This window comes from Gavialis gangeticus, unplaced genomic scaffold (genome assembly GCF_001723915.1).
Source record: "Gavialis gangeticus isolate Ggan-Ray unplaced genomic scaffold, GavGan_comp1, whole genome shotgun sequence".
In the NCBI taxonomy this organism is placed as follows: Eukaryota; Metazoa; Chordata; order Crocodylia; family Gavialidae; genus Gavialis; species Gavialis gangeticus.
Window position 1 is genome coordinate 11,074,781 of NW_017729029.1, and position 19,296 is coordinate 11,094,076.

The following is a 19,296-nucleotide window of genomic DNA, read 5'->3' on the forward strand; positions in this document are numbered from 1 at the left end:
CTTCTCGGTACAGCCTCAGCCCAGCCCACCCGCCCGCCCTCCCCCCACCCGGCTCCAGCGCTTACCCTGTTGGACTCGATCATCCCGGTCCGGGCGTGAAACTTGACCGTTTTCAATCGCGCCCTCTCCTTCTTTTCCACCCTGGTTAGAAGTCGAGAAAGAAAACCTGCTAGTGCCCGCACAGCAGCTGTTCACCTTGCCATGCTCCGCGCGAGCCTGCAAAGAGTCACCTCTGCACCCCTGAGGTCACAGCCAGCCCTGCGGCCCAGAGTTCCCAGGAGACAGACCGGCGTGCAGGGACACAGTGCTGGAGGCCCTGGGGCCTGCAGTCAGAGATGGATTAGAACAACTGGCCTGTTGCAGGTTTGCAACCAATGCCAAGAGCCTGGCTGGCCCTAGCAGCCCTCAGGCTAAGAGCGCGTCTGGCACAAGCCCTGCCAGGAGCGTAGGGCAGGCACGAGGCGGGAGGGACAGGCGTGTTGCAGGGAGCACAGAAAACTTGGCCCCTCTAGGAGGGGTCGGGTGAGGACGCAGAAGCCTTTCCCCACCTGGAGCCCAAGGGAACCAACTCCACTGGGGTGAAGCTGCTTTCAGGCCTGCATGTCACTGTTCCCAAACATCCCCAACCTAGAAGGATCCTGCCCATCTCCCTCCAAACCCGGACAGCTCCTGCTGCAACAGAGACCACCTGTGCCCACATCGGCCCTGCAGGCACCGAAGGACGGGCGGGGTGGTGGATGGGAGGGAAGTGCCTGCTCCCTTCTCATGTGCCCAGAATTTGCTTCTGCTTCAACACAAAACCCGCAGAAACCACAGACAACTTGCGGTCGGCTGGTTCCTCTTTTCCCCGAGGTCTGAAGTTTTGTGCTCAACGGGGCTTGGCTGGCAGACATGGACAGTCCTGGGCAGCACAAGGGGCAGGGAATGGGCTGTGTTGATTTTCACACCCAGAGGTGGACATGTGCCTGCTGGAATAGGCCTGTGTGCTCCTGCCCCAGCGACCTGGGCTCTGGGGTGGCCCACTATCCCTTTCTGTTCAGGAGGGTCTTGCTGCAGAAGCCCTATGAACAGCCTTCCTGCCCTGCTCCTGTGACCCTGCAGCCAGGCAGGGGGGTGGACCCAGCTTCCTTCAAGGGGAGCTGGGGCTCTTCCGCTCACACCTGCAAGTTGGGGCCGTTAATGGAACCACTGGTACAGATGGCTCTCACTACCAGGCCCTGCTGTCAAGCCAAACCCTGGATGATGGCCAGGGTTAGAAGCAGGGTCTGGACACTCACCTCTTCTTGCTGGGGATGACCCCAATCTGCTCGCTCTCCCCGTGCGGCGTCACTAGTCTCGCCTGCCACCACTCGTCGTCAGAGGCGTTGATGACATGCAGAATGTCCCCATAGGAGAAGCTGAGCCCCTGGCTGGGCAGGCAGCTGTCCCGGGTCCGGTCATAGTCAAACAGCGCTCTGCAAGGGAGCAGAAAACAGGGACGTGAGAAGGAGCTTCGCTGGACACAACCAGTGGGGAAGGTGGGTCAGAGCAGGGCAGCCAGGCAGGCAATAATGCATCCCACGATTCTGCCAGGGCTGGGCCACGTGCCTGCACGGGACCTGGCCGGGGGGAGCCACGTGGCTGGTTCATGTCCTCTCGTCTGCTGAGTCCCCTCCCACCTGAGGGACCAGCCCAGTGTGCCACCAGCCCTTGCAGACAGCCACGTCCACTGCCGCTGCACCACCCAGCTGGAGGCTGCAATAACCCCTTCGCTCTAGCATAATCCAGAATGGTCTCACCAATACCGTGTCCTCCCTATACAGCAGGGGATGAGGCCCAGAGATGGATGAGAAGGATTAGATCCCGAATGCCCCATGGCTTCCCAGACCCCTGGTCCTGGGTTCTGTGGGAAGCAGGTCTCTAGTGTGGCAGCCTCTGCAATCCCCGAGCCCCACCCTAGCAGACCAAACGTGCATGCCCAGCCATGTTGGCTGCAGCTCGTGCATGTGCTATGGCCAGCAGCTGCCATTCACAGGACAGCTGGGACACTGGCTGTCACCTGCGAGTGCCCTTTGCTGCTGACCTGCTGTCACCGCTCAGGCAGCAATTCTGCACCCTGAACATTTCCCATCCAGGCTGCCTCTGTCCACCACCCTCCCTCTACACACAGCCCCCACAGCTCACTGTACCCACGACCACCCAGACACACCCTTGTCGTGCATCCACAGGGGCATCTCGAGTAGAGCCAAGGAGGTGATCCTCCCCCTCTACGCGACGCTGGTCAGGCCACAGCTGGAGTATTGTGTCCAGTTCTGTGCGCCCCATTTCAAGAGGGATGTGGACAACATGGAGAGGGTCCAGAGGAGGGCCACCCGCATGATCCGGGGACAACAGGGCAGACCCTACAGTGAGAGACTGCGGGACCTGAACCTATTCAGCCTCCACAAGAGAAGGCTGAGGGGGGACCTGGTGACCGTCTATAAACTCACTAGGGGGGACCAGAAGGGTTTGGGGGAGACGCTGTTTCCCCTAGCGCCCGCTGGCATAACAAGGAGTAATGGGCACAAGTTGATGGAGAGGAGGTATAGATTGGACATCCGCAAGAACTACTTCACAGTTAGGGCGGCTAGGAGCTGGAACCAACTTCCAAGGGAAGTGGTGCTGGCCCCTACCCTGGGGGTCTTTAAGAAGAAGCTGGATGCCTACCTGGCTGGACTCATCTGAGTCCCGTTTCTTGTTTTTGGGGTTTTTGTTGTTCTCCCGCCCTGGCGGGGGGTCGGGCTAGAAGATCTACTAGGTCCCTTCCGACCCTTAATCTACGAAACTATGAAACCCTCCATGCCAGTCCACACACGCCTTCCCAAAACGTTGTAGTCTTCCTCTCCGCAGCCCATGAGGAGGCAGCAGGTCAACAGCTGGGCAGACAGGAAAATGCCAGTGTCCTTTCCTGATCTGCCCCCTGCACAGCAGTCGGCGCCTTGCCTTCCAGGCCAAGTGCCCCCAATGCACTACCTACATGGGGGCAAGAGTGCAGAGCAGCACTGCTCATCAGGCCAAGCTAACAGGTTTCTTATCCAGCCAGGAAGGGAGATGGGATTACTAGGGCTGCAGACTGGATTAACATGACACCAGTTGGCAGCGATTTAAAACGTTTCTAGTGATGTGGCTGAACTACAACCTTGCTCCCTGCGGCTGGCCAGCAGGCAGCTCTGCCGACACAGAGCAGAGGCCGTGTTTAGTGCTTACACTGTGATACTTTGTGCACACACAGGTTTTATTTCGGACACTGTAAACTGAGAATGTATCTGAATATTTAAGCCCCTGGCCCATAGCTGTTGCTTCTCCTGTTCACAGTTTACATTACAATTCAATTTACAGTACAGGAGTAACTTTGTCTTTCATGACATCTGTCACCATAAACTTCAATGCACCACAGACTTGTCTGTAAATTTTCTTCTAAAGGAGAGGAATCACAAGCTCCTGGCAAGCTGCGAGGCAGCTGAACAGGAGGCTTTTAATAGCACACGAGCTGCAGCCTTATCTGTGGAGCAGCTCCATACACCACCGGGCTTTAAATGACCTCAAATGTAAAAGCAGCGAGACCTGAGTTCGCTGCAAGGAAATGTCCCTTTGCAACAAATTCATGGTGAGGAAACAGCGACCAAAAGCACCATGTACCATGGCAGAGCAGAGACAGGGTGCTGAGTGCCCACAGCACCACCCTCCATCACCCGAGCTCAGGGAAGCTGGTTAATGTCAATTCTAAGACCCTTATATGCAATCCCCCAACACACACGCTGCCAAGGGCCTGCAGACTCCCTCCCGCCTGTAGCAGCACGCGGGTCTGCCTTGCAGCCCAGGTCTGCAGCGGCCGCTGTGCAGACACTTTGCTCTGCTCAGCTTCCCCTCAGGCCATCTCTACGCGGCATCTCAGGGCCACTCACTGCTTCTCTTGCTGAACAACTGACCCACAGAGCTGGGTTTGCAGAAGTGAGAAGGCAGCACAGAGCCCTAGTGCCCCGCACAAACGATGCTCAGCCAGCAACAGCTCTGCTCCAGCGCACCGGGTCTGAACTAGCCCTGAGGGACCGGCAAAGCAGCCATGAGCCTGCTTGGGGCACAGGAAGGCACTTTTGACTGTGCGAGCCATCACCTCCAGGCTCTGAAGAAACTCTCTCATCCTTCAGGTAATGGGGGCTGAAACCAGGGGCTTCTAACAAAGCCACTGAAGGACAGCAGCAGCTCGAAGTGGGGTCCATTTCAGAGCTCCTGGTCCAGCCAATCTGCCCCCGTGCCTCTTCTCCATGCAGGAGACTTGCAAGAGAAACCAACTGAATGGAGAAGGCATGACTGGGGCTGGAGGCTGCAGCCATCCCGCACAGACAAGCTGCTGCAGAGAGAAATGCTCTGTCCCATCTCATCGCTTCTGAGCAGGGACCTTTGCAACAGTAAGGGCAGATGCTACCCATTTTTAAGCCGATGAAGTCCCTCTAATTGTGGCTCTGCAACCAGCACAGCAGGACCTTCACCATCCTCTCGTACAACACTGGCTTGGAAGTTTGTTTCCTGGTCTGGGTGGAGATGTCTGCTCTGTCCCTGCATAGACCGCAGCCCCGAAGAGCCTGTCTGCATCCAAGCTGCGGCCCCAGGTTGGCTGCGACAAGGTGGGACCCGGCGACGATGATGATTCCAACATGGCGGTGGCCAGGAGGGCAGCCCCCAGCTGCGCCAGCATGGTTGCAAGGGAGAAAGCCACTGGCTCGCTGGCACCATGAGCCAAGACTGAACTGCAGCATCTTAACTCCTGACAGTGCCGAAGCACCAGCAGCTTAGAGCCTGGCTCAGCTCTCAGCTGTACAACTCTCTCCCAACAGCTCCGTGCTGGAGCCTCGACTCCACAGGGCCTTTCTGCACCCGCTCCACTGAAGCCAGTGCGGCAGAGCGAGCGGAGCCGCCAGGAACAGGAAGATGCGGCAGGAACCAAGGGAACTGGTCAAGCAGGTTTACTCCAAAGCAAGCACAGGCCTCAGCAGTGCTTAGCTCCAGTCTGCCATGCAGCTTGGTTCACTGTGCACAAGCCACAGCCCGGCAGAGGCGTGGGGCACAGGGCTGGCTCTGTGTGCCAGCCTAGCCTTGATCCACTGGTTCCCAATGCCCACTAGCTAAGTGGAAGCCTCCCCAGCCCCGGGACTGAACTGTCCCTCTCTCCTAGCACTGGTGCTGGAAAGGCAGCCACGCCGCGGAAGCCCAGCCTGAAGCCAGGCCCGTGTGAAGAATGGCTCCCGGGATCTGACTCTCTGACCATGCCCACGCTGGGTTAGACGCTCCGACAAGCCTCCAGATGAGCAGCTACGAGCACCTTGCCAGGCAGCTCTCTATGGCACCGTGCTCCTGGGGACCTACACCCGCCAGCTTGCCACAAGCAGCATCCTGAGCTCCTCAGAGACCCACTCCATGCTCAACTCCCTCCCTGCACTGCTCCCGTTTGTCACCACAGCGCCTAGCTCCAAGTGCCCTTGAGATCCAACAACCATCCTGTGCTGCATATGACCCTGGGAAGCCAAAGGAACAACATGCCTGCACCCTGACAGCGAGGCCACAGCAGAGGACCACGCTCCAGGCTGGGTCTGCACAGCTGTATGGGGCCTGCAGGAACTCCTCCTGGCAACTTGGGGTGTGGATCAGGGCTCAGTGCTGGCTGCTGGAAGAGGCTGCAAACACAGCGTGCCTGTCACCACCAGACTGGACATGGAACAGGGGCTGTGCTGCTAGTGGCTAACAGCAGCCACCTCGCAGGCTCTTGGAGTATAGATACAGGCAGGGTGCAGTGGCTACAAGCCAGGCCACAGCCCACTGCTGCAGGGAGGCGAGAGGTTTCTCAGCAGCACTCAGAAAAAAGGAGGGAGGGAGGAAGCCTTGCACACAGCAGGGTCCCGGGACCGGCCAGGCCTGGGAGACTTGTCACAGCAGGGGGGACGGTGCCCTGAGCTGGGGCAGGAACAGGAGGGCCTGCAGCATGTGTTACACTGCGGCGTGTCCGGACGAGCTCTGGAGAGAGTGGTCACTGGTGCACGGATGACCGGGGGCATCTGGCAGCCAAAAAGGTGCAGGCGTGCCCAGCCCTGGGGCAGGCACTTGCTTCCTGCTGGCAGGGGCTCCCCACCTGACGTCACAGTCGTGTGCCTGCCCGGAGGACTGACTAAGGCAGCTTGGCAGTGAGCCCGGCAATTGCTGTCCTGTCCCTGGCACAGCTCAACCAGTTTCAGCTAAACTGTGTTCGAAACTACCCCACCCCAGAAGCCTGGGGCGGGGCTCTCCAAGATAGGTGCAAGGTGGCTCTGGAGCGTGGTTCTGGGCCACAGGAGACCCGTCACAGACTAGGGCTTGAAGAGGGTGGGGCTGGCGAATGGCAGGCAGGAGAGGGCCTGACAGGGCAGCTGGGCTGGAAGGGATTTTTGGACAGGCTCTGAAGAGCTGCTGTGCCCAGAGCAGAGGAATGGGCCTGGTTCAGTGACATGACCCTGCGCGAAAGCATGCGGAGGGCACATGAGCCAGGCAATGTGAGCAGATGTGGTGCAAATGTCAGCCCCACGCCCACCAGAGGCAGGTGCCTGCCATGGGAGGGAATGGAGCTCCTCAGCTCTGGGGGCAGAAAGAAGCACCTCTGGTACCAACAAGCATAGGATCCTGTCAAAGCACCATCTCTTACCATCTGCTCATGAGAACAGCTCCCTGCAGCGATCAGACATACCTGGGCTCCTGAAGGCCTGTGCAGCCCAGCCCAGACCTGAAGCCTGACCCCCAGGCCATCTGATGGCAGCATCAACAGGGGCATCTCCACTGCCTGGCCCCTGCCAGACCCATTCTGCATTACACAGCACACAGAAATGCCCAGTGGTGCACGGAGTCTGCAAGGAGCCAGCCCAGCAAGGCTGGATTTAGGGACCAGGGTCAGATCCACCTGGGACCACCTGTGCTCCTCCACTGGGATGTCAGATGAGGGCATGGGGCATGCCAACGAGAGGCTGACACAGGGCCACGCGCAGGGCCCACAGCAGAGCTCCAGTGCCAGAGCCCACCAAAAACATGGACATCAGAGCACAACCTAGCAGCCCTGGCCCTGGGTTCCCTCTGCAGGAGCCTCTTCTGGTGCAGGACAGGGACAGAGCCAAGAAAAAAAAGGCCTTGCAATCTTGTCCCTCTCCAGGCAGCTTTCAGTACACAGCTGTCAGCTGTCCTGCTGGGATGCCTGCCCACCCCCCTACACCGTGACTCATTTTAATTAGCAAGTTGCAATCACTTCCTAGCTACACACGCAGCTGCTGGCTGAGGAGAAAGCACCCAGTACCTGCATGCCCGGTGCCCAGTACAGCAAGGCCCGGTACTGGCACATAGGGGTTGGAGTGGAAGGGGGGGAGGATCTGTGCGGGGCGGGGAAGGAAGGGGCTGAAGCAGCAAGGCAAGGATCCCCGGACATCGGATGCAGCTTCATCACTGCCTTGCTCTGACCGATGGGGACCCCAGCACGGCTCTGACCCGTGGGCCTGGCCCAGGACTGAAACAATAATCCAACACAGCTCGTCTCCCCTCTAGCCGGACCCAGCCTCAGGGACTTGGAGAGGGAGACAGGAGTCAGCTCAGACAGCCCTGCACCTGACCACAGCTCTGGGAAGGTGCAGCCACAAGGTGCCTGAGCACACATCCCTACCACAAAGTTCCCGATCCTCCCTGCTTAGGGCATTGCTAGTCCCAGGCAACCTTGATGGCAAATTCCCCATTCCCTGGTGGCCCTTTTATTTCCAAATGCTCCCTATGGTGGGGGGAGCAAGGCAAAGATGTTCTGCTCAGAGATGGCCCTGGGATAAGTGCTCCCAGGTGGAGGCTCAGTCTGGGAGGACCTCTGCCCAGCACAAGCCAGTCCTGGCAGGGGTCTTGCACACATGTGCACACATGTATGTACCGGAGAGGTGCCCCCACCTGCAACGTGTCCCCAGAGTGTAGGCAGAGCAAAATTGAACTGTAGAAAGGAAGAGATGGGCCCCATGTCACTGGAGGGGTCGGCTGCAGTGTGGGGGTGCTCAATGGAAAACCTCGGGGTGAGACCCTCCCCTCCCTGCAGTCAAGGGGCCCCTGGCCACACCCAGTTTAGCAGAGGCAGAGGAACCCACGGGGAGGGGAAAGATGTGCCTTACCGGACGTAGAGGGATCTCTTCTCACTGGTCCGGAGTGAGCCAGAGCCAGAGCTCATGCTGCTGTTCATCATTTGTTCTCGCAGGTCGTGGATCTTTGACTCGAAGCGGCTGTACTCTGCAGAGAGACAGGGGGTTAGCAGAGGGCAGGGGCAGGCCTGACAACCCCACATCACAGGCTGTTACATCTTGGTTTCACCAAGAAAAGGCGACTGCAGCCAATGCTCCTGCGACCCCCTCGCTGGATGGTGCAGCAGACCGAGCCACGGCCACTGACCTGGTTTGATATGGGGCTTGAAGTGCCGGGTTGGGTGCAGAGCAGGGCTCAGCACCACTGCACTCCAGCTACTGCAGCAAAGAGCTCTTCAGGCAGGTGAAAGAGCCCTACACCTTGTGCGCTCCCCCTCAGTGACAGGAGGGAAACCACCCTGTGCCCACGCACTGCTGCCCTGCACGGCTACTCTGCTCAGAGCTGCCGGCCAGTGCCCACGTGTGCACAAGCCGGACTGCTCCCAGACTGGGTGCTGCAGGCTCTGCACACTGGGTGCTTCTTCAGTGTGGGGCGCTGTGTTGAGGGGAGCAAGCCTTCTGAAGTGGATGTCCTGGGGGGTCAGCCAGTGGTGCCAGAGCTGGGGGCAGCACAGTCCTCTCCACAAGGCGGCACCAGCCCAGCCCATCTCCTCCCACGCTCCCAACACCCTCCTGTCCAGCAGCAGCAAGGGTCCTTTACCAGAGCCTTTAAGAGGGAAGAGGAGCAACGCACTTGCAGCTCGCGGAAGTGCACGGATACCAAGGTGCCGAGACAAAAGGAACTGTGCCCAGAGGGCCTGGTGAGCTCCCTGAGCTTCAGCATGCACACAAGCAGGGAGCTGGGCTCTTCGGCAGCTCCAAGGGCCTCACAGGTGCTGGAAGCCGCCCCTCGGCCTGATCCGCGCATGGGAGGACATGCAGGGTGGGTGCAGAAGGGGCTCAGGAACAATGGAGGCAAGGCTGGGCTCTGAGGAGGCAGCAGGAAGGACCCGGAAGCTTTGCCATGCGTTGTGCACCCCGAAAGCTGTGCAGCAAGCTGAACAGCCCCTCGCTGGTGGAGGGAAGCTCCAGGGAAGCCAGCGAGACCCTGCAGTGAGCTGCAGGCAGCATCCCATGGAGTGGGGAGTTTCCAGCACCTGGAGCTCCTCCCAGCTCCCTCGCCTGACCTTCAGCTGGGTGGAAAGGTTGGGGACAAAGGCAGAGGGTGGGGACAGTTTCCGATTACTAGAAGCAGCTGGGAGAAAGTTTGCTCCGGTGCTGCTTTCCCTGCTGCAAAACAAATGGCTGCACTGAGCTGGTGCCCCAGACGGCAGCAGGGAGCCCTAGAGCCATGGCTCCAGCTCTGTGGCAGGGGGGCAAGGGGCACATCTCCCTGGGCAATAAGGACAGGAGATCACTGACCCCGGGGTAACAGAGCAGACACAAAATCGCACCCCCTGGCAGGCAGCAGGGACATGCACGCGCTCAGGCAAGCTCGGCCCTGGCCCAGCGGGTGCTCCAGAGGGCAGGGGAGAGGCCGGCTGCAGCAGGCCCCGCTCTTGCTTCCCAAGGCCCCCACCCGCCTGCCCATTACTGTGCATGGCCAGTGCAGGCTGACATGCACAACAGCTGCGCCTGTGGGCAGGAAACGGATCCCGGGAGGAGGAGCGAGAAGCTGCCTTGGCACAACCAGGCCCAATGTGCTGCCAAGCTGCCTGTGAAGCGTGGCAGGCGAGGTGAGCTCCAGGTGGGTACGGGGGGAGCCTGGGGCCTCACACACCTTTTGGCAGAGGCACTTGCAGGGCAAGGGCACGTGCCCACCGCATTCCTGGACCCAGCTCTGCTCCCTGGCCTGGACTGTTGCAGTCACCGGCTCCTCAGCAACAGGCCCAGGGAGAGGCCAAACAAGTGATGCTTGCTCCTCTCTCCCCAAAAAGGCTGCCACCAAATGCAGCTTCCTATCCTCACCACTTCCACACAAGCCACATCCCCCTGCAGATGGGGTGCAAGGGCTGGGGACAGAGCTCGGCAGGAGGGAACCGATCACCAAGAGCAAGGATGTTCCTTTGGCCCGAGTGCCCGGAGGTCACAAGAGCCGACCCACTGCCCACCCGCCTGCCTGGCACCTACCCAACGGCAGCTCATGGGGCAAAGACAGTATGTGAGAGGCCTGGGGAGCCAGCGTTCAGCCTGGATGCTATTGCACGCCTGACACGCTTCACCTTTGCTATGTGGGCTTCCTTCTTACAAGCACCACAGTCCTGGCAGAAAGTGGCACCCACCAGACAATTAAACACTCAGGAGTCAGGAAGAGCCAAAGGTCAGGTCATCCCCACTTAGATCTATCCGTGCTCCCAAAATCCCTGGATTTGCATCCATCACTGAGGCACCCTGTTGCAACACATCTCCAGCTCCAGACCTGGGGATCGCCTCCTTCTCTCAGCAAAGACAGACTCCACAGGCACAGCAGGTCCCGAGAGAGCCCCCGGCCCCCTCAGCTTTTACAGATGATTCCCCTATTGAAAAGGCTCATCTCTCGCCTCTGCCGTGAGGCCCCTGTGCAGGCAGCAGGAGAAAATGACTGTGCAGGGGAAACTGGAACGTGTGAGGCGACAAGCTGTCACACACAGGAAGCAAGCTGAGGATGGGGAAACATTTGTCCACGGTTTTTGCTCCCATCACTCATGATGTCTTCCCAAGCTGAGCTGTACGGGTGGGCAACCAGCACGGCTCTGGGGAGTCCCAGGGCCCCGATTCTGCACCGAGCGCCGGGAATGGCCCACTCTTTCCTACAAAAAGCTTCTGTGGATGGACGGGCTGGCGCACAGAGCGGAGACACTATGTCCATGTAGCAAAGGTTGCCAGCAAAGGCATGGTGTGCTGCATTTCACAAAACCCCAGCACGTGACTATAATTAGAGACTGGTGTCCATGCAGATGTAGACAAGGGGCAGGGCTGGAATGACGCAACCTGAAGTGCTGGAAAGTCAGGAAATGCCCAAGTTAACTGTGCAGCCTTTGCATTCCTAAGTGTCCTTGTGCTGTGTTTCCAGAGTGGCTTTTCCTAAACCAAAAGTCACAGAAAGGAGCCAAAGTGGTGCCTCACAGTGCAGGCCTCAAGCTGACTGGCAGCTCCCAAAGCCACAACTACAGTGCCTCCAAACTCCACTGTCCAGACCAGGCATCAGCTGACCACTGGTCCTGCCCACCTCGGAAACCCGCACGAAGAAGATCCTCTCCCGTATAGCCAGGAACAGCTTCCCTCTGCCCTTCCCTGCTTTCAGTCCAAGCCCACGGCCCGTGGCTCACCTCTCCAGCTGGCAGCCAATGCCCCTGCCGTGGCACAAAGCTGCTCTCCTCTGCTGCGCACTCCACGCCTCACCAAGAGCCCCATGTGAACACGCTTGGTGTGTACAGCAGGCACTTTCTAAAGACACCTCACTCAGACAAATCAAGCTCAATTGTCATCAGGAGGCTCCACAATACCTCTCCTCAGCGAGAGCTATTTTCCTGCCAAAAATCAGCTTTCAACTGCCAGCCATGTCAGCTGCAGAGATATGCAAAAGTCGGGCACAAAACTTTCAAGAGCTGAAGACAGAAACCATTTCCTGCCCTTCATCCAATCACCTTCCCACGCCCCCGGCTCCAGCGGTTTGAAGTCTCAGAGTTTGTATGTTAGATGAACACTCCCCAAAGATGCACGGCCCTGGAAAATGTGGCACTGCAGTTGCAAGGTCCAGCACTTGACAGAGAAGCACCAGGCGTACAACCATAGTTGTGGGTGCCACGAGATGAGGTCCTGGTGGAAAAAAGCAGCTCATGAGCATGTAATCAGAGAGCACGCCCCAACACGCCAGTACACGGGGCCACAGCTAGCGTCACTTATAGTTCAAGCGTGTGTGCTCACCACTGAAACCACGCTCTCTGAACAGCTCCTCGGCTGCTCGGGTTTTAAAAACAAGAAACACGTTTCATGCACCTGTAACAACCTCCCAGCCCACATTGTCAGTGGGGCTGAACGCCGTGCTCCCCTGTGCAGATCGCAGCCAGCGACCACGTTAGCTGCCACACCAGGCTGCTCTTGGCAGCGGGGAAGGGGAAGGAAATAGGCAGTGCTAGGTCCAAGTGGGGCAGGGAGCCCCAGTTGAGTCGCTCTTCCCTGTGTGATGCCCAAAAGGAGATGACTGGGGTCAAAGCCTGCCCGTGTGCTCAGCTAGCAGTGGTCTGGCAGCCCCATCCGGCATGCCCTGCTGCCATGGGGGAGACCGTTTTGTGCAGTGCCTTTAAAAGGCAACCACAGTTTCCTTAGGAAAGGAAGCAAGAGAATGAAAACCACAATTTTTAAATAGCCCCTATCTCAGCAACAGCTGGGCAGGAACCGATGGGACAAAGGAAACGAGATTCTCCCCAGACAGACAGTTTTCACTCAGCTACAGACAACAGAAGTGCAAGAGGAAAAGGGCTGTGGGTCCGAGCTGGCACATGGGCCAGCACAGCTCTGGCTGCAGCCCCGGCCCTGTGTGCAGGACCATGCCAGCTGGCCCATGGGTTTGGAAATTCAGCAGTGAGGGAGTGGTGGCAGTGTTAATTGTCTCCTCACCCCTGCCAGATTTCTGGACCCACAGGGATCTCCGAGGGCCGGATGAGGCCTGCAGGCCAGAGGCTGAGCACCACTGAGCTACACCAATACAAACAAGGTGGCGGTGGGAAGTGTTCTCCGCATGAGAGCCTTTCATGTGAGGCAGCAGCACCCCTGGCCCAGCATGTGAGAGGTCCTGGCTGCACCGGTTGCACACAACCTGCGGGTTGCACGTGGCCTCCCAGTCTGGTCCCCAGCAGGCACCCCTCTGGCCGCTCAGCCTGGCGCCGTTTGGAGTGCAGGATGAAATGGGATCCTCCTTCATCTCAGAGGAGATGCCCCTGGCTAGATCATGGCTGGCGTTATCGGAGGAGTCCAGCCCCCGCCTATTGCACAGGCTGTCCCGAGATGCCCAAGGGTCCCTTCCTGGAACAAATGCCCTCTCCCTGCCAACCGATCTCAGCCGGAGAGAAGCTGAGCTCCCGGCACCTGCAGCAAGAAAAGGTTGGAGGAAGGGGAGCAGGTTTAAGTTTAACCACGAGCAGCAGGGAGCACCTCGTTAGCAGGGGTGGGGATCACCAACTCCTTCTCCCAGGGGCAGGCAGCCACTCTCCCCCTGCAGACCCACACACCCCATGTGCCTTCCCCCAGAGCACGTGGGCACCGTGCCTGCTCCGGACACACTGGGAGCTGGCCTCTCCCCGAGAGACACGAGATGTTGCCTATGCTTGGAGCAAGACCAGAGCAGGTGCTGCAGAGACACCCATCAGGCACTGGCCTTTTGCTGGGATGGTCGGAGCCAGTGCCCCGAGGGGAGGGAGCTGTGTGAGCACAGGATCTGTACCCTGCTCTGGTGGCAGGGCTGTGCTTGGGCGGAGGGCAGGAGGCACACCCAGCTGAGACAGCTGAGCCAGCGGAACAGCAGGGCACGCCAGGCCAGAGCTGCTGACTCCCCGCAAGGCCCGGGTCACCCAGCCCAGCAGAGCCTGGCATTCCTGCTGCAACCACCAATCTGCTCCAACCCCGGGGCTTCCCTGGGAAGTTTTGCTTGGGCTATGAACAGTGCTGGAAGCCAAGAGGCAGATGGGGGCTGTGTCTATCTGTGGGGAGGATATGGCCGGCATGGCACAGTGGGAAGGGCACGGGGTGCCTGCAGTCAGGGTCTCCTTTGACCAGTTGTTGGCAGGTAAGCTCTGGAGAGGTCAGATCCACCTCTGCTCAAGTCCCCGTCTCCTCTGAGCTGGGCAAATGTTACCTCCACCTCAGTGCTGTGGCGGGACAGCTGCATGGACTGTGTTGTTTGGGAGCTGGGCACCATGCCCTGGGCTCAGAGGCTGCAGCTTGTTATTTCCACTAGCCCATCACCACAGAAAAGCACTTCTGCCCGGTGATCATTCCCCCTGCCAGGAGCAGAGAAGCCAGGGGTTGTGCCAGATGCTGCCACGGGTCTCACAAGAACATGGAGGAGCACTCCCCTGACCTGCCACCTTCCAAGAAATCCCTGAGCTTTGAACTCTCTGCAGAAACCGAATGGATTTGGGTGCCCAGACGGTGAAGCTCTCGGATCCAAGAGGCTATTGTCTGCATCTGCCTTGCCGGCCTCACAGTGAAATAATTCCTCCTAGGCTTGTGTTTACGGCGAGCCCCGTGCCCCGAGCCAGTTGCTCTTTCTATGGTAAAGGCACGCAGTCAACCGAGGCAGAAGGCAGCTGGGTAGTAACCCAACAGCCCCGGGAAGAGCGATCCCCAGCACGCAACTTCCCCACGCCCTTGCAGGAGCTGTGACTATGGCAGGCCCTGCTCCTGGTGCATGGAGCCGGGGCAGGAGCCTATGTGGCTTGCTGGCTGCAAAGGCCGAGTATGAGTCCTGCCTGCCCAGAGTCAGATCTGCCAAATGCTTTGCCGAGCATCCTGTGGTCCAGCTGCGGGCGGCACGGAGGTGGCAGTCAGCTGTGCCCCTGGACACAGCCAGCCGTGAGACAGTGATGGAGCCAGGATCTCCATCCTGCTGCCTGCTCTGGATAGATAGTGCTGTGCTTTGTAACCTTGGGACTGGTCAGGCAAGAGAGGGCCCCTTGGACCTGACAAACCAGGCCTCTTTGCTAAACCCCAAAGGCATCTGCCACCAAACAGGTGCTACTTTCTTGCTTTAGCCCCTTTCTTGGGGGTTTGCTAGGGTCACTGGAAAGGAAGCCTCAGATGGCTTTCTCCAGCCAAAGGAGAGAAAGCAACCATCAAAGAGGGAGGTGAGCACAGGGGAAGGGTGCTTCTGGGCCATGGCATCAGGAACTGGAAGGGAGCCCTGCACCACGGGTCGTGCTCCAAAGGCCCAAGATCCAGCGGAAGGACATGACCGCAAATCATCCCAAGTCACAATACCCGAGAGGTCCCCAGTGCCAGTTTCTAACAGACAGCACCAAGTATGGTAGGGACCGGGCTGCAGGGGACAGCAGGGGGACCTGCTCGGGAATGTGGAGGGGGCTTGCAGAGAGCAGCGCAGCCAGCTCTGCCGAAGGAACGTCTGCTTTGGGAGCAGGGAACCGTGGGCTCCCCATGAGGGCTGAAGGAGCCACTCCAGAGGGAATCTCTCTGTCTCGCACTACCAGGATGTCCTTGCTTTCAAGGCACCTTAGTTCACTGTGGTCACTCCCTCCCTGCTTCAACCCACAGCATGCCTCTGCTCCCTGGGCATGGGCAGAGGAGCCTGGATCCAGCTGTGCAACTTTCTTAAAAGTCACAACAGCCCTTCAGGTTTCCCTGCTGAGATCAGCCAGGAAGAATGATGACAGTGAAGAGGGCGCCCTGCCCCTTCCTGGAAGCTTATGCCATCATCAAAATCGCAGTGCTGGTGCCAGTGGATGGCAACGCTCACCAGACGAGAAACTGAAACAAGGGACTCAGGTCAACACAGACCACTGCAGGGAAGGGCTGCTTTTGCTTAGATGGCTTGCAGAAACCTCTGCACCAGGTCAACTGGTGCCCAGGAGGGAGAAGGAAGTGGTACCAGTCCATCTGCCTTGCCACTCCTTCGTGCAGAAGGCGGGATGGGGTGGCACCTCAGAGACTAACTTATTCAGAAAGGCGTAAGCTTTGGTAGGCAGCAGCCTACCTAGTCTGTGCTAACACCTGCTAGCACCTGATGAAAGAGGCTGTTGCCTATGGAAATGTATGCCTTTCTGAATTAGTTTCTAAGGTGCCACCCTGCCCTGCCTTCTGACTTCAGACTAACATGGCTGCTATTCTTTCCCAGTTTATCTTGGCTTCTCTCCCACGACTACATGGATGATATTAAGAGGGCAGAAGCTGTGGAGATTCAGGCAAGTCACTAAGTCTCCACTCTGACCCAGAAGCTTCCGGGAGCCAGCCTGAGCACTATTAAACAGCATGCACTGATTTATCAGAGCCCCAGCAAAAAGCCTCTCCTTTGTTCACAAGGGCTGGGCAGATAAGAGCACAAGCACTCAAATTAGAGATTGCAAGGTAAAAGGGGTGGGGATTTGCCATGCACCAGCTTCTCCATGTTAACAATCCATAAACCTGTGCTCCTAGACGAGACCTACACCGCCCCTGCTGATGGCTGAGCTTCCGCACGCAAGGGCATGCTGTGGAGCTGACATGCACTTCCATCCGGCAATAACAAGCAGCTGATATGCCCAGGCCCTACATTTGCAGCTTTCACCTCTTAACTAATAATTAATTTCTGCCAGTTCCTTTCATGGACATGCACTGCCAGGTTAAACATGTACCTGCTGCATTCAATGTACAGGTTCATCGCAACTGTCTGCCTTCCCCAGCGCTCTGTTCGCCCCTTCAATGCCGGGCACTATATTTGCTCTGAAAATGCCACAGCTTCTTGCCATGATGATTTCAGATCAGTCAAACGGGCGTTAAGGCACATGTGCGCCTGAAGCCATCATGCTATGAAGTCACGTGACAGCACAGGAACGCCACGTGCTATGAACCCCAGTGATTTCTGAGCCAAAGGCAAAAAGAGGTCAAGAGCCTGCTCTCTGCCCTTTGCTACATGCAAGAAATGCTCAGCCCACACTGCTCATTTCTGTCAAACTTGCTTTACAAACAGAGCCTGAAATACAGGAACACAGAGGACTCCTAGATGCACACCCCTAAAACAGCCGTCCACCTCCCTCGCAGCTGGGCCTGGTAGGGGGAGAAGCAAGAGCACGTGAAGGGACTGGCAGGGTGCTCACCTGGACAAAGACACATTAAGAAAAAGACAAGGTCTAGGGAAGGCTGAAAGCTTTCACCACGAAGAGAGAGGCCAGAGAGAGCGAGTGCTCCCATTCATCCTCATGCACAATGCAACACAAGGGGTCAAGGACAGGGAACGACATGTAAACTGAGGATAGGAATCTGTATCCTGAAGTCACAACACAGAGCGGGGCAGCGCGGCCCAAAGGGCTGCGAATGCCAAGAGCCTACGCACCTGAGACCAGCACGACCGTCAGTCATGGGTGGCCTGTTTCTGGGGCAGACCGCATGTGATCTGCTGCACAAGAGCTCCAACTCTGTCCAGCGGGTCAATATTTAAACCCCAGACCCCAAGGAACATGTGGGTAGGGAACTAAACACCTGCCTTTCCTAGGGACGTGCAAAGCCTCCTGGTTCCCCTCCCGCAGGGACGCTGGATGAGTGGCTTTGGCAAAGAGGTGCTACGCAGCCTGGCACACGAGAGGCTGAGGCAGCACTGGCCTAGCTGCTAATACCTGTGCAAGGCAATTAAAGGCAAATCTGCTCCTTTTAAAAACAAGGTTTAATTAGCATCTTCCAAGGACGCTGCTGAAGCTGTGCAAGGCGCAGCCCTGCAACGCAGCCCTGCAGCCTCTGGGGCCCTTTGCAAGGAGAGCTGCCCCAGACATCAAGACATCTGCCCCATCCCTGCAACCCATGCCTTCCCAAAGGCTTTCCCCTCAGGAGCTGCCTGCAGACAAGAACCCAGCGGAGCTGCACCGGGGACCCCCAACTCCAGCAGCCTGAAGGACGATTCCCTGGCAAGCATGTCACCAAACCCTGCAGCCCCACACTCGGCAGGTCCCGCTCCTCCCGTGTGCACGCCCCCCCCGGCAGCGTCACCTCCGCACAGGACCCAGCAGCCGACCTGCAGCTGGCTCCAGCACGCATCAACTTGATTGCTTCCATCACAGGAACAAGCCTGGGGCAGCCCGACTCGGTCTCCGACAGGCAGACTCTGCTTCCAATCAAGGCAGCAAGGGCCAACCGGGACAGGATCTCCATGTTAGTCAGATACAAAGAAGCCCCAGCGCAGAGGCCCCAGATTTCACCGTGGCCGCCAGCCAGCCCACCCGCCTTGCCACCAGAGTCCACAATGTTTTGGGGAGCAGAGGAGGGGTCAGTGACACCTGCAACCCCTCCTCTTCGCTCCGCACAGCTCCGGCACCTGGCTCAAGAGCAGGGGATGCCTGCACCACTCCCCTCGAAACACAGGCCCTGTCCACGCCTGGCTCTGCAGGGTGACAGCTGCTCACAGCTTGCAAATCCCGCGCCCGCTGCCCCCTCTCAGAGAGACCCTTCATCTGCACAGGGCATCGTGAGCCTCAGGCCTAATTCTCCATGCCAGGTGGGGACGCTGGGTTACCCCACGAGACCAGACACCACCCAGACCTGAGGGCTCTGGCACGCTCCCACCTGGTAGTGCAGAGCGAGGCCTTGCCTAGGGCAGGGCCAGGGAGAGGCGCGAGCGTGCCTGGTCACACCTGACACGTGCGGGGAGTCCATACATGGCCACGCCGCGGCACGACTGCACCAACAGAGAAGAGACGGAGAGGGGTGGAGGGGGCATGGCGCCAGCCTCCCTCCGCCACACCAGGGCAAGCCCTGCCATGCCACCTCTGGCAGCGCTGTCGCCACTTCCCGAAACAACCCCGCGAGCCGCTTCCTGGCAACCGGACGCACTGCCCAGGGCGGCTCCTGCCCGACACGGTGGGCAACGCTGTGCAGAGCTTGCAGGCCGCTGGGGAAGTGCTCTTGGCCACAAGGGACGAGCGTGCCGGCGCCAAGCAGGACAGTGCCTCGACTGGTGCCGCAGCACCAATCCGGATCAGGGTCGGGTCCACCCGCCTGCCACGCTGACCGTGCCGCCGCACGTGCTCTCCCCAGGCAGCCCTTGCACGCTTGCTCGCACGCACAACGTGCTGGCCCTTGGCTTGCCAGGGTGCAGGCGCGCACTCGCCCACCCCGGGTGTCACCCCCGTTTCTCTGCACTCGCCTGCACCGGGTGTCACCTGTTTCCCTGCGCTCACCTGCACCGGGTGTCACCCCCATTTTCCTGCCCACCCCAGGTGTCACCCCCATTTTCCTGCGCTCGCCTGCATAGGGTGTCACCCCCTGCCCACACCAGGTGTCACCTCCATTTCCCCACGCTCGACCACACCGGGTGTCACCCCCGTGTCCCCGCCCACACCGGGTGTCACCTCTGCTGCAGCGGCACCTCGCAGCCCTAGTCAGTGCTGGGCCGCTCCCCGCGCCGGGGCGATGTGGGGCCTGTGGCCGCAGGCCCGGGTGG

At 58.9% G+C, this 19,296-nt stretch overlaps 1 protein-coding gene across 4 annotated transcripts in view; it reads right to left on the bottom strand.

The window, feature by feature from the left end:
* DLG3 (discs large MAGUK scaffold protein 3) overlaps positions 1-19,296 on the bottom strand; it is a 104,190-nt gene that overhangs the window by 12,391 nt on the left and 72,503 nt on the right. For 3 of the 4 annotated variants that reach the window (XM_019521253.1, XM_019521252.1, XM_019521254.1), the window contains 3 exons: positions 8,172-8,286; positions 1,278-1,454; positions 66-141 (listed from right to left, as the gene is read on the bottom strand). In XM_019521253.1, coding sequence (XP_019376798.1) covers positions 66-141; positions 1,278-1,454; positions 8,172-8,286 — 368 coding nt within the window. Of the gene's footprint in view, positions 1-65; positions 142-1,277; positions 1,455-8,171; positions 8,287-8,898; positions 9,314-19,296 lie in introns of those variants that run through there. The other variant, XM_019521255.1, reaches the window with a different exon arrangement.